Source organism: Typopeltis vanoorti, chromosome 21 (assembly GCF_054136105.1).
Source record: "Typopeltis vanoorti isolate ZY-2024b chromosome 21, IOZ_Tvanoo_1.0, whole genome shotgun sequence".
Taxonomy (NCBI): Eukaryota; Metazoa; Arthropoda; class Arachnida; order Uropygi; family Thelyphonidae; genus Typopeltis; species Typopeltis vanoorti.
In genome coordinates, this window is record NC_143569.1 from 42,942,854 (window position 1) to 42,959,168 (window position 16,315).

Below are 16,315 nucleotides of genomic sequence, written 5' to 3' on the forward strand. Positions count from 1 at the left end.
CACCCGCAAGCTGTCTCCTGAGCTCTTCATAATCACCCCCCCCCCCCTTGTAGTTCCACATATACTCTCTTCTCACAGAGGTCCTCACACTGCTGGCAACCACCAAGGTAATCACCTCTCATGGTCACTCTCACCAATTGGTGGGTGATTTGACACCTCATTTATAATTACATCCTCTGATGAGATGACCTAATCCAAAACCCTCAATCCTCGCATGCCCTCTGTTACATACTGCCTGAGGTAGTTATCCCTCAAAAACTGATTCTCTTTACTTCCAATTGAGTTGCTATCTCATCATTCCAGTCTACATTGCCATAATTAAAATTGCCCATAATGATCACTCTTTTCTTATTTGCTTGGCTAATTTGATCATACATTTCATTATCACTACCATCCACATTACCTGGTCTATAACAACATCCAACCAAGTATTTCATCCCATTCACCTCTATCTCACACCATACTGCCTCAAAGCCACTGGCACTATTTCCCCTCTTGCATCTCTACTTTGCATGGATATAACTCTTTCTCTATTATCAATAGCACCCCCCCTCACTTTTTACCCCTTCTATGCTCACGAAACACATCATACTCCTTCCATCTCTATTCCTATCAGGATGTCGTCCTCATCCAACCATGTCTTACTTATTCCAACAAATTTTGGGTGAACAGATCACATTTTTCCATACAGTTAACTCTATTAATCCACAAGCTTCTCTTCCCTACTTCTCTTCATGTTATACCTCTGTAGATCATCCTTTCATCTTGTTCTTTTGCAACCTTTCCTTCTCTAGGTATCCACTCACTGCTTAATTTTGTCCATCTTTTTTTTTTTTTTATCAAACACCTCCAGGGAGTCCAAAGGCTCATCGAGGGAGGGCACCTGCTCTACAGCTCTGTCTCCACCAACGCCATCTACCGCTAACCACCACCACTAGTATTTCTACAGACAATCACAAACATCCATGCCCATGGCGGGATTCGAGCCTGCAGCATTTTGGTTGGAGAGCGGATGCACTAACCACTCGGCCAGCCAGGCTAGCAAATTTTATTGAAAATTTGATCTTTTGTCTGTTAATCTGCTAATATGGCCAGTATTCACTCTACAGTATCCTCCACCTCAGTCATTTCTCTAATTATATCCCCTTTTTGTTATGTGTAACAATCCACTCTTCGAGGTTCTTTGGGAAAACATGCAAGCCATTTCCCTGTTTTTTTAGCTGTTGCACATATTTCACTTCCATTGATAAACAGTGGACATATTGAACATATTAAATAGCTTTCTGTTTAAATCCTAATCTTAATCCTGTGGCCTCCTCTCTATCGAGAGGGTTGCAGCTAATTACTAGAGAGAGATCATAAAGCAAGATGATTTTCCGTTGCCTTCCTTGCCATAAATATTTATGACTTGTAGCCGTGTGTGTGTGTGTGTATTCACAGGACTGGTTTGCCTGTTTTGAGGAATGAAAAACCCTCCACCTCTATATGAGACCAGTAAACTTATGTTTAGTTAAAAGAGACCAGATTAAGTTCTTCATGTCATGGACGGGAATCAAACTCTGTTTAAATATGCAGGTGAATCTCCTAAACAGATAATCTTTATATAATCAAAAATGTTTTGTTTCCTTGTGTTGTGGTTGCGATTCTTCTGTTTATTTCTCTTGCTTTTTCTTATTGAAAAAGCAAGAGAAATAAACAGAAATTGAAATTGTGGATGGCTAATTGTCCACAATAGCCATCCACAATTTCAAAAGGATTATTGAAACTGGATTCAATTTGTTATCAATTTTGTTTCAGTTAGTTAATTTTTAAACTTTTTTTTTCTCTGCTTTCTCTGTCAAGGTCATTTATCATTTTCATTCACAAATAATTCAACTACATTTATAAAAATAAAATTTCAATTTTATTGGAATTTTGATAAAATTCAACCAAGCACATTTCTATGAGGAAATGGTTAAGTTAGATCACCACCACTATCATAATTACCCCATGATCAACTGAGGCATGAAGTTGTGTATTATATTTAATAAGGTGCAGTTAATATTTTAGAAGGATACTGCTAAAATCATAAAAATCAACATGCCATTATAGTAAATTATTTCAACATCTTCTGAACACCTAAGTTGCAGTTTATTGTTTTGAAACACCAAAAATGTATGCTACAATGTTGTCACATACAGAAACAGATCAGGAAAATAAAACCTTTCTGTAATTAAAAAAAAAAAAAAAGATAATGCTAGGAAAGTTTAGAGTAATAAACACTGTTTAAACTTTTTTAGAAACTATTGAAATTGATATCAGAATGACAATGGCATAATATACATCATGACAAAGAAATATTCCTGCTCATTTCCATGAGCATATACATACATGTGACATGTTTGATAATACAATTTGCTAATGCACATATATATTAAGATGAAGTCAATTTACATTCTCATACATGAGCAGAAATTAAAAATAAATTACATGTGAAAATTTCTGACACTTATTTAATAATGACTTTAATTACATGTGTTTTCTTGGCTCTTTATTATTACCTTTTCTTATAAAAATTACCTATACATTAGATACATAGTGAACGAGTTAAACTCAAACACCCACTCACTCCCTCCCTCTCCCCACCAAAATGCATGTTTTTATACAATGTTGTTACCAACTTCTCTTAAAACACACTGGCAACATTCAAGCATGCAAATCTTTAAAATTTTTGTAATTTATTAATTTTATAAAATTAATTACAAAATTAATAATTATGGCAGTTATTGCTATATAATTTTTTTAAAAATATCTTCCCATGTAAACTGCAGATAACAAAGTAAGAATAGCTTGCAAAGGTGATGACAGCAGTGAAATAGCTCGACTGCATCGGAGACCTGTAAAAAATAAATAAAAAAAAACTCAGAAGATAATCATTCAATAATGATAAGTGTAATTCTTAATATTTGTTATTATTACTACTATCATGGACTAGAGACACTAGCAAACAGGAGAAAGAGATCTGATATGATAGAAACCTACAAACCTCTGAAAGGTTCATACAGCATACTGGTACATGGAATCTTTAATATTATCAGAAGGTAGGGAGAGGGTGATAGAGAATCCTCACAGCTAGAATTTTCTCTCACAGACATGCATGGGTGCAAAGTCCAACTCTACCCCCCCCCCCCCTGTGGTGCACTCTGGGGTATTGGAAATCCTAACCATTATCAGACCTGGACCCAACACCACTAACAGAGCTCTGCCGAACACTTCAGATCCCTGGTCAGGAGAAGTGTATATGCAACCACAACAAAGATGTCACTACAACAACAGAAATGGCCCCGAGTCCTGCGCGGCCCACACTCACCTTTCTACAGTGGCGGTAAGGCACTGAGTGAGGCCAGGGATGCTAAGAATCTCACAGATGAAAACAGGCCGCCTCTTAAATCTATGAAAATGGCAATCAGTACCCTCAATACTCGAACTTTGGCAAGAGACTACAAAATAGATTTATTAATCAAAGAACTAACCAATATCAACTTGGATATCCTGCTAGTGAATGAAACAAAAAGATTGAAAGAATTGACAGCAAGATGGTACAATGGCTCACAGATACCCCTCAGAGCATCCTCAAACAATGGCAAACAAGGCAGAGTAGGCTTCATTGTTAAATCTAAGCTCACCAAGTCGATCCTTTCTTGTAACGTCACATCTGAAAGAATAGGTGTACTCATAATCGGAATAGAGAACAATATAACAATAAAATTAATATCCTGCTATCCTCCAACATCTGTAGCTGATAATCAAGAAATAGAAAATTTTTACATGAATCTTGAGCAGGCATTTAATTACAAGTCAACATACACATTCGTTGGTGGTGAATTTAATGTCAAAATGGAATGTGGAAAAGAAAATGAAAAGTTTATAGAAGAAATCCAACAAGGTAGACCAATTATTTTCAATGCCTTGGCTGTCAGATTCACGTGGTACGTCAAAGAAAGAAAGAAAGATCCCAGAAGAATGGATGACATCAAAAACCATACTTCTATTCAAAATTCGTCCAATCTGTCTACTCTCTCACATGGCCTGAGAGAAAGAAATAGAAGAGGAGAGAGAGAGATTAGCTGAATTTGCTGCAGCCGAACAACTCTTTATCATGAACACTTTTTTCAAGAAATGCCCAGGAAGAAGATGGACTTGGCAATCACCGAATGGAGACACAAAAAATGAAATTGACTACATTTTAACAGACTGTAAAAGACTTGTACAAAATGTTGGTACAATAGGCAAAACATACTTCAACATAGATTCTGACCACAGACTCCTCAGAGCCATTATAAGAATAGACCACAAAAAAGAACAACATATTAGGGCAACATCAAACCACAAAAGACAACCCAAACAAATAGACTACCACAAGTTCAGGAAGTACATAGAAGAGACAAAATGGACTATTAAGAACTGTTACATAAATGATGACTATATTGACTTTATTAATAAATTCAACGAGTGCAAGAAAAAATCCGAAATTCCTGTGAAACAAAAAAAAAGAGAATGACTCTCACCTCAAACTATAGAACTACTGAAAAAGAGAAAAGAACTGAAGAAATCTAAAGAAAATTTTCTAGAATACAAAATTATCTGTCAGTTACTAAGGAAAAGAATTCCAGAAGACTACAAAGCTTTCAGGATACAAAAACTAAGAGAAGCAGCGCAGGCAAAAACCAGCCTGAAAAAAATAGAGAAAGACTTAAATTTTAAACAGTCAATTCCATCTGCATTACAGGATCAAAATGGAGAAAAACATACTAATAGAAAAAGGATAGAAGAAATTGTGCAGAATTTTTATAATGATCTCTATGCAACTAAGTACCAAGTTTCAGAACCTACCATTCCAAAACCAAGCAATATATCAGATGTACTTCCAGAAGAAACAGAACATGCCCTTAAGAAAATGAGTAAAGGTAAAGCCTCGGGACTTGATCATGTTAAGGCTGAAGAAATCCAACAAGGTAGACCAATTATTTTCAATGCCTTGGCTGTCAGATTCACGTGGTACTTCAAAGAAAGAAAGAAAGATCCCAGAAGAATGGATGACATCAAAAATCATACTTCTATTCAAAAAAGGGAACAAGGAAGACATAAAAACTATCGTCCAATCTGTCTACTCTCTCACATGAGCAGAGTAATACTGAACAGAATCCAAAACAGTCTCGAAGACAACTCCAGTAGAGAGGGCAGGATTCAAAGGAGGCTTCTCCACAATAGATCATATCAGGTCATTTCACAACTAACAGAAAAATGCAGAGAATACCAAATCCCTCTATGTTTCCACTTTATTGATATTGATTTTAAAAAACCATTTGATAACGATAGAACACAATGCAGTCATCAGTGCCTTAATGGAAATAAATGTGGACCACACGATAAAAGAAATTAACAAAAATCAGACCACACAAATAACCCTATAAATATAGATATAGAGAGAGGGGTCTGCCAAGGTGATGTGATCTCCCCAAATCTACAATATTTACCAGCACTTTAGAATACATTCTGAAAAAAAATAGACCTAAATGGAGGAATAAGCATAGATGGTGAAAAACTACAAATCCTTATGTTTGCCAATGATCTAGTACTGATATCCCACAACCCAAAATACCTAGAAGAAATGAGTGAAAAAATAAAATATACACAAACAGCAGTAAGACAGGCTTAGAAATGAATGTAGAAAAAACAAAATGGATCAAAAACATCTACACAAGTGACAGTCACCTATGTATTGATAACATTCCTATAGAACAAGTTGACCCCTACAATTACTTAGGACAAACAGCAAAAATGAATAATGATTTATCTGAAGAACTAGGAAAAAGAAAGAAAGCTGCATGGCTATCATTCAACAGACTAAAAGAAACACTTACTAATCCAAATCTTGACATCTCTGCGAAGGCTATTTAATAAAAAGTATTTAATAGTGACATTCTTCTGTCACTCACGTATTGATCAGAAACATGGAACATGACAAGAAAAGAAGAAGTGACTCTCAGAATAACTCAGCAATAGAATGCAGGATTTGTAACATCAGCAAAATGGAACATGTTAGAAACACAGAACTAAGAAAGAGAGCTGGCATAAAAGATGTCGTAATTGCAGTATATGAAAGCAAGATGAGATGGGCAGGTCACATAGCCAGACTCAGGGATAACAGATGAATATATAGAATACTCAACTGGCAACCAAGAATAAAGAGAAAAACCAGGAAGACCACCTACAAGATGGGAAGATCCACTAGTGAAAATTATGGGTATAACATGGAAGAGAGAGGCTCAAGATCGAGATCGTTGGAGGCATCTTTGTGACCTGCACTCATGGAGAAATCCTCCATGAAACATAGGTCCATCAAGGTAATCAGGACATGCATGATTGGAATGGCTTACCTTTTTCTGTTAGTGTAGGATTGAGAATGAATTCAAGAAAGGTATGACAGCCAATGTGAGTCATATACAGTTGCATTTGATGAGCTCCTAACTTCTTGGAAGTCTAATAGTCATTGTCAAGCTCCATGGAGTCAAAAAAAAAAAAAACATGGAGCTCTGTTAGTGACAGCAGGATTTACTGTTCTATTTCTGTTTTTACTTATTCCGTGAAAAATCTCTTGCACATCAATTCAAACAATGCCTTACCAACTTACAGGTCTCAATCATATCCATCCCCCCCCCCAATCCCCCTTTGTCTTCCTCCTCCTATTCAGGAAGCTCTACAAATTGCATTTCCTTAAAAATTTTCTTCATATCCCACATGTCAGAGACTGGGATCACTTTAGTTGATACTTCCTGGACTCTTTCCAACATACTGTCATTCTCCTGAAATCAGATATGTGCACAGTAATTAATAAGCAGTCTTATCAAGACTTTATACAAGAGAACTATAATTTCCTTACTTTACACGTTAATGTTCTCATTAGCTGGTGTCTCCTAAATTTAAACTTCATGTTCCAGGTGATGTATGGTAAAAATAAGTTTCTACAAAATAAATAAATAAGAGAAACACTACATGTTTAGCATTGTGATTCATTTACACTAATTAATTGCAAACCAATAATAATGGTGCTATTTGCATTTGAAGCTTGTGTTAATCTTATCTGCGAATGATATTGGATAGTGATGGTTTTGATTCAGTATCTACATGTCAGGTATTGGTTTAACTGTTTATATACTTCTACATGAAATTATGTAGATTATGTTTATTTTATTTTTTATTATGTAAATTACATAATTATATGTAATTCACTTTGGTTTTCCATGTCACTTCATCAGGCATACAAAGCCTCTGGGTTGCATTTCCTTCTTCTTATTAAAAAATCTCAATAGAATTAACATACTCATTGCCAGAAGTTTCACTAAACAAACAGCATATCCATTACAATGAACTCTGGCAATGTATTCCACTTATTTGACACTCCACCAAAATTTTTTTTTCACTCTCTTCTTCACTTATAAAGATATCCTCACATTCTTTGTTTTCATTCCAAACATAATCCCTTATATACTGTATATGAGGGTGCTCTGAAAAGTTCTCAGCCTTGACCACAGATAGCAACACTATCGGCATGATTTTTTTTTCTAAGTTGGTAGATCTGTCATAAGCATCCATGTGAAATTCTAAGTCATTCTATCAAGTAGTTTGTTTTATACAGCTGTCTGAGGCAAAAGTTATGAAATTCTTTGTAAAAGAAGGTTTAATGCCAAACGAAATTGCTGAGACTACAGTCATTTCAAAAGAACGTGTAGGATATATTTTGCATGAAGAATTGCAAATGAAAAAGCTTTGCACAAGATGGGTGCATTGCTTGTTCACAGCTGATCAAAAGCGCACTCCCATGAAAATCTCTGAACAGTGCTTGCAGCATTTTAACAAGAATAAAACAGATTTTGTGCGTCGATTTATTACTATGGATGAAACATGAATTCACCATTACACACCAGAATCCAAACAGCAGATCAAAACAGCAGACAGAAGCAGATTGTTCAGTACCAAAGAAGACAAAGTCGGTTCCATCAGCAGGAAAAGTCGTGGCATCGGTGTTTTGGGATGCTGTAGGCATTTTTTTTTTATTAATTATCTTGAAAAGAGTAACTGGATTCGCAGATTAAGGGGAATATTATTCTGATCTTTTAATCAGACTAGACAAAAAAATTTGTGAGAAAAGACCTGGTTTGCAGAAGGAAAAAAATCATCTTTCATCAGGACAATGCACCTGCCCACAGAGGTGTTTTGGCAATGGAAAAATTAAGGGATCTGCACTATGAATTGTTGGAACATCCACCCTATTCCCCAGATTTGGCTCCCTCTGACTTCTATCTCTTCCTCGCTGGTCAGCGTTTTTCTTCGAATCAAAAGGCAATTGCAGCTGTAGAGGGGTATTTCGCAGATCATACTGAGAACCACTACATGGATGGGATAATGGCACTGTAGCATCGCTGGAATAAATGTATTAGTCTTAAGGGAGATTATGTTGAAAAATAAAAATAATTTTGAAATCCTAAATTCTTTTTTTCATTGTTAGGCCGAAAACTTTTAGACCACCCTCGTATGTCTTGCAAAATCTCTTTGCCAACTTAAATGCCTCTGCTACATCATCTCCCCTTTTGCCTATTCTTTATTTTTTATATGATTATTATTATTATTAATTATTATTACTGGGTCCTATTATATTACTTTGACATTTTCTATTCATTACAGAGATTTAGTAGAACGTGCTGAGTACAACAGTTCTATTTATTTATGTTTTAGTTTAGAGCTGATGCTTTGGCTTGCTACAGTGTGGTGGTGGTGGTGAGAGGCACAGTGTTTTAGATGGAAGCCCTCCCATTCTCTGGTGGAACAGAAAATGGGAAGGTTTCAACCTTTGTGTACTGAGTCTGAGTGCAGCTGTGTGGTGCTGATGATTGGCACATACGTGATTTTTGCTTGCTACTGTGTAGAATGCATGGTGGTGTACTTACCTGTGGCTGTGAGAATAACCATTACACACCAGAATCTCAATAAAATCTCAAAATCTTAAAAAATCTCAATAACCTTTTAGCTCCACTGAAAGTGGAGCTAAAAGGTTATTGAGATTTTTTAAGAGCTTTTTTAAGCTAACCTTTTAGGTCACTCATGAGTTTTAGGAAACCTAAGGATATTGATTGAATATTCAATGAAATTCTCAATAAAGACTGAAATCAGCCTGGGTAGCGATCTTCCTTTATGCATATTATTATTATTATTATTATTATTATTATTATTCAGGCCTCCATGGAGTCAAAAGACTCATCGTGGGAGGTCCTTCCTAAGAACATAAAGTCTGTCAAGACTCATTGAGGAGAGATCCCTCCTAAGAAACACAAAGTCTATCATACCACTCCTTAAACTCATTGACTGTTTCTCACTCTCACCACTCCATCAGGCAATGCATTCCATGGTTCAACCACCCTCTATGCAAAGAAACCACTCTTCACCCTCTTGCTCACAGTTTCCTTTCGTAACTTCCAGGGATGGCCTCTTGTCATCACTCCTTCCCACTGTTCAACCAAGCAAAAGAACTCCCCAGTGTTAACCCTGTAACCACCTCTCAACAGTTTAAAAGTCTCAATCATATCATCTCTCCTTCTTCTATCCACCAAACTCTGCAGTCCACATTCCCTCAGCCGATGCGCATAACTAACATTGTACAGTCCTGAAGCCATCTTTGTATCCTTTCCACAGTTAATTTATCCCCTTCAAATCCTGGGGACCAAATCTGAGAACAATAGTCCAAGTGTGGTCTGATCAGAGACTTATACAACGGAATGATAACCCATTTATCTCTGCAGGTCAGTGTCCTCATAATTGCAGCAATCCTCTGTGTTACCTTCACCACCTTTGCAACATGTCCCCTAAATTTCAGGTTTCTATAAATCATCAACCCCAGATCTCTTATTTCCCCTACTTCCTCCGGTATAACTCCTCCCATAGAGAATGCAGCATCCCATCGATGTTTCCCAAACCTCAAGACCTTACATTTTGCTGCATTAAACTGATACTCCCAATCATTTGCCCATCTATCTAGCTTATTCAAATCCTCTTGCAGGGCTACCGCATCTGCACTATTACTAATAATCCTTCCCAGCTTCGCATCATCCGCAAACAACTGAATATCCCCTTGCAATCCACTGGCAATGTCATTGATATAAAGGTTAAACAATATAGGTCCTAGTACTGAGCCCTATGGGACCCCATTTGTTATGCACTTTCTAAAAGGAAATGTGCTTTGCATTATGGGATACTAAAGCAACTGATGTGATGTCATTAGCCTCTATATACAAGTAGCCTAGTCATGAAGATACCACATACAAACTTTGCTTATGCTTGGATAAAAGATTAACCAAGAATATTTCTAGCCAAATATAATTTATTTTATATAATATATGAAAGCTTGTTTAATGGGTGTAGGGCTAGAATTGTTAATTTGTTTTACTATATGCATTATTATAATTGCCAGCCTGGTTGGATGAGTGGTTGGCATACCCGCTCTCCAACCAACAGGCTGCAGGTTCAAATTCAAATGGATGTTTGTATTGTCTCTAGGTGGAAGATGAATGTCATTGCCTGGTGTGAGACCACTGCCCTACTTATTGGAGGTCTGAAATGGCTTGAAAAAGTTCCATGTTTGGTCTACAGAGCAGGGTTTGGTTTCCAGACTATGTAAAAAAATAAATGAAAAATACAAGAAATATATAAAAATTGACAAAAATCGAAAAAAAATTCTTAGCCCTTGCCCATGGAACAAAATGTACTATAGGTTTACAAAATAACCTTTCATGGGTGGGGAAAAAAAAAAAAACTTGTTATGGATGCTATATGCTGAAATTATAAATTAAGGTCAGATTTGATACATGATAGTCATTCAGTATTTTCGAGAAAAGTAGTGGCTTATTATGATAGGGTAGTGTCTACAATATGGTAGAGTCAGAAGTTGGTTATTGTCTTATATCAACAGTTTAAAAAAGAGTGCTATTTAATATATTTATTATTATTATTATTATGGGCTACTCCGTGGAGTCCTTAGACTCATCAAAGGAGGTCCTAAACATCACGTGAAGCACTTCCAACATTCGTGCAGTATCTATCATATTTTGCTTTGAACTCATTTGTTGGCATGGTGCCTGCAACAGACTATGACAACTTATTCCACTTATTCACCACTCTACAAGCAAAACATCTAATTCTGATACCACTGCTAACTACACTTTTGCTCAGTTTCCAAGGATGGCCCCTAGTTCTCCCACTGCCAGACCTGTTCTGAAAAATTTTCTCTTTATTAATCTTGTAAAAACCCTTCAGTAAATTGTATGTCTCAATCATATCACCCCCATTTCTCCTGTCAACCAATTTTTGTAAGCCACAAATCTTCAACCTTTCCACATAAGGTTTGTTCCATAGATCTTGGTTACTCACTCCAAGACCCTCTCCACCTCCTCCTTCTCATTCCCAAGAAACTCGAGTGACATGATCTGCACACATACAAAAAAAATTTCTTCCATCAAGGTGAATTTGAACCATAATCTATGGATTACTCAATTACCAACTACAGTCCACCATTCTACTAACTTTGCTACAAAACTTAACAAGGCCTACTCTTACCAGAAGACTAACTGGCAATCTTAACAACCACTGCCCAAGCTACAAAATACAGTTCTTTCTGATACAGGGGTGGCAACTGTACATTCAACAGAACTGACATACCAATTGTCAGAGATTGCAAAACTTTGAATCCCACCTGTTTGATCTGCTTTGGCTCAAAATTTCCCTGCCAAACTAGCTTGTCCTCTACATATGCTCTCCAAACTCTGTTAACCAGACTGATTTCTTCAACTATCTCTGCCTGAAGCTTGACTTTCTACAGTTGAAATACTGTAATAGTGAAGTCATCCTTCTTGAGGACTTCAATGTCTGTCACTCATATTGGCTTCCCTTCTCCAGTTTCACCAATCAAGCAGGTGTTTACCATTATCAATGACCTATCACAGATCAACCTCCCTACCAGAATACCTCCAATTTGCTAATACACTTCACTGCTTTCTAACAAGCTCCCCTTCCAAGTAACTGTGGATGTCAGTTCTTCTCTTGGTAACTCAGATTACAACCTCCTATGAGTCTTTCTTGCCACAGAACAACCTTTACCCAATGGTTTTCAGTCTTGTGTCTTTTGGCACTATGAAGGGTGCCAAATGGGATGACCTCTGTGACTTCTACTCCTCCTCCTCATGGTATGAATACTGCTTCAGGTCTTTTGACCCAAACACTTGCTCAGACTGAATAACAGAAATCATTCTCACAGGAGTGAAGTCCTTCATCCCTTATTCCACTCCAAATTCACAACCACCATCCAAGCCTTAGTTCTCAAAAAAGTGTGCCGATGTAGTAAAAAAAAAAAAAAAACTCACTATACCACAAACAGTTCAATACCGAAACTCAAGCTGCTCACTCCATCTATACTGCAGTGCACAACAGCTATAAAAGTATCATCACCAGATCCAAATCAGAAAGGGCCAAATGCTGCAAACTCACCTCCTCTCCAAACAGTAGTTGCTCCTTCTGGTCCCTTTCCAAGGCCATTGGGTACAACTTTTGCCCATCTGGTTTTCACCACTCTCACATACAGATGGTATACTGTAATAACCTCACCTAAACACAAGGCCAACTTAAATGGATTACTTTTCTCTTCCAATTCATGCACTGATGATTTGGGCAAAGTTCCTTTCACTCCACCAAGAACGGTTCCCTTTATGTCACCCATAGTCTTCTGCCAGTAAAAGACATCGGAAGAATACTTAATAACCTGAACACAAACAAGGCATCTGACCCTGATGGTATCATACTTATTGCATTAAAAACTTGTTGTCCAGAACTAACACTTAACTGTATTGTCTCCTCAATCTATCCTATTCAACTGGCATTTACCCTACCAGAAGGTTTTCACTTTTGTTCTCTCTAAAATTATGGCAAAAGTCATTAACAACCAACTTTTGAACCACCTGGATATCTACCGACTGATCAGTCACCAGCAGTACTGATTCAACCACTTGCGATCTACAGGCGATTTTCTAGCTTTCACCACCCACCTCTGGACTGAAGTCATGGAAATATTTGGAGAAACTCACAACTTTGCCCTCAACAATTCAATGGCATTTTACTGCTTTTGGTACAGGAGCCTACTCAGCAAACTACAATCCTATGGTCTGCTTCCACAACCCTGCAACTGGATTGCCAACTTTCTCACTGGTTGCTCACTTTGTGTCATGGTGGATAGTTTCCTCTCCTTAGATTTCCTGTCCTCAGAATGGAACTCTGGTGAAAGAATGAAACTCTGGGAAATCTAGAGTTTCATTCTTTCACCCACTCTTTTCCTCTTCTATATAAATGACCTGCTCTTACAAACCTCTAATCCTATCCATAACTTTGCTGATGATTCTAATACCTGAGCACTTTATAGTGTGCTCAGGTATTAGAATCCCCAAGATTCTCCATGACCAGTGGTCTCTGAACTCCAATCTCCTAGCTATATCCTAATAGAGCAAGGACAACTGAGTTTTGCCCAAAACTCAGTTCTCTCAGATCTCTCACAAGAAAGAACTTACATCCCTCCCCTTACCTTCAACAACACCCAGATATCCAAACACGATCAGATTTCCCTTCTTGGACTGACCTACACTTGTGATCTTTCCTGGCACAAACACATTTCAACTATAACTTCTACACCTGCCAAAAAACACAAAACCTAAGGACAAAAACTATTTCTAAAGATTACAACTGTAAATTCAGATGAATCAGCTTGTGGCAATTTGTATAACTGATGATTTTGAGTAGAAGGCATTCAAATTTTTGGATTGCATGCAAAAGGGTCATGTGGTAGCACTCAACTAGATAAAAGGCAAAAGGTTGCAATAAGTGAGTTGTGTTTGAAGAAAGCCCTTTTTTGTGAAGGAATAAAGTTGTAAACTTAGATATCTTGTAATGTCTCAAAGATGATTAAAAGATTGAAAGCTTGAAAAAGGCCACAGAATTACTGATATTACCTTGCCAAAGAGTTTCAAACTCATCTGTTTCAAAGCATTTCAAACCAATGGAAAGTGTTCCAGACAAGTCAGTCTTGCTCTACCATGGAGCATGAAGACATATTTTTGGTTATAACAGCAAAATATAATTGACGTGCCATGGCAGATCAGTGTGCAAGTTGACGCTATTCAATCACGGGTACACAGATATCTCGACAAACTGTGGCAAGACCTTTCGCAGGCCTTTGGGCCTATATGCCCAAAGATCTGTAGTTGGTATCCCTTTATTCACAGCTCATTGTGGACCACGTTTTCAGTGGTGTTGTATCCATAAAAATTGAACAAGACACCAATGGGCTAATGTACTCTTCACAGATGAGAAGTCATTTTAGTCTTTCTTCTGATTCTAGACAACACTTGATCTGGTGTTAAAGTGATACTGCTTACCATTGTGAATATGTTCTTGAAAGGGATAGATATGATGATGCTGGGATCATGGCGTAGGGAAACTTCATGCTTTGTGAACACACCTGGCTACATTTGGTGAACAATATTTGGTTAGCATATTTGCTCTCCAGCCACAAGGCTGTGGGTTCGAATCCCACCATGGGCATGGATGTTTGTGATTATCTGTACAAATACTAGTGGTGGTGGTAGATGGCAATGGTGTAGTGCGGTCAGTTGGTGGATTGTGTGATGGAGAGATCTGTAGAGTAGGTGCTCTTCCTCGATGAGTCTTTGGACTCCCTGGAGGTGTCAAATAATAATAATAATAATATTGCAATGCCGTTCTTCAATGTCATGTTCAATTGTTCTGTGGTGCTGTGGGCAAAAAATTAATTTTTATCGATGACAATACCACACCACATTGTACACGAACAGTGGAGATACTTCTGGAGACCAAGGATATTAATAAAATTGAGAGACCAGCATGCTCCCCAGATCTCAATCCTATAGAACATGTTTGGGATACTATAGGGAGATGTATTGCTGCTTGAAATTCCCCTCCAGAAAACAAAGAAGGCCTTATCCTTGATAGAAGGAGTGGGCCAGTTTGCCTCAAGAACTACTGAATCACTTGGTACTAAGCATGCTACAATGTTGTCAGAGTTCATCCTGAACTGCAGCACAGTTCAGGTCGAACATATTCCATACTGAAATGTCTCTCTGCATAGTTTTCTGTATGCACTGTACATTGATTCCTTAACTCGGCATGGCTCCAAAGTGACAAACAATGGCAACAAAGAGACCTAAGTTGCCCGACAATTTGTATGTGTGGTATTTTGTTCAGTGAAATGTATTTGTTGAGAAAATTAAAGAATATGTGGAAGGAAATTGAAACTGGAGAGAGAGAGAGAAAGAGTGTGTATTAAGTATTAAGGTGATGAGAATGCAACAAATACCGATGGCAAGATTGAAAATGATGTTATTAATGTCGGACGTGCAGCCATGGAAATAGAGGAGAATGAAATGGATATTAATAAAGAAATAGCATACTTAAATGTTATCCTTCATAGGACAAAGCATGTAATTAGAAAATTGCAGAAGTGGCAAGAGTTAAGCAGGGCTGCAAAAAGAAAAAAGCAGGTGATATGAAGGAATAATAAAGACTGACCGAACAAACAAGAAAAACAAGTTAATGAGAAAATTGTGTGTGGAGACTCAATGATCAGGGGAGTTCTTAATGAAAGTGTGGCAAAATCATTTTTCTTGGGTGCACAAATTCACAATATTAACCATGCCATCCAGATGCAAAAAAAGGTAAGTCAAAGGAAATTATTGTTTTGGTTGGTACAATGATTTGAGAGGTGAGAAGTATTCAGTTTTGTCTCTTCTAACATAGAAGAGACAAAACTGAAGAGCGAGACGGTGAAAATTGTGTCTCCTACCACACTATGATAGAGGTGAACTGAGAAGGAGGATACTGAGTCTATATGTAGATTGTGCAAAAGGAATGATGTAAAATTTGTGGATCTGTGGTCTCTGTTTGATGGAAAGAAGGATTTGTACAATACTGATAGACTAAATCTAAATGATTTTGGTGTTAAGTGTCTGGAGAGAGCTTTGTTCACTGAGCATGCTGATTCAGGGACACTAAAGCAATTAGGGTGGAAGCAAATGAGTTTGTGTGAAGGCACCCATGAAGCAAGTGAGTGTGAGAATGACCAAGTGAGTAATCTAGTCTCTGTCAAGCAAAAATATTGAATAGGGTAGTCAATTCAAAAAGTAAAATTGGGGTGGGGAACTAAAGATAT

The 16,315-nt window shown here is 37.3% G+C and overlaps 1 protein-coding gene across 1 annotated transcript in view; it reads right to left on the bottom strand.

The window, feature by feature from the left end:
* Positions 1-2,108: 2,108 nt before the first annotated feature.
* Positions 2,109-16,315, bottom strand: part of LOC150094791 (uncharacterized) — a 210,410-nt gene continuing 196,203 nt past the window's right edge. The window contains exon 13 of the mRNA XM_090411345.1: positions 2,109-2,876. Within this exon, the coding sequence (XP_090267471.1) occupies positions 2,782-2,876 (95 nt within the window). The 3' untranslated portion in view covers positions 2,109-2,781. The remainder of the gene's footprint in view (positions 2,877-16,315) is intronic.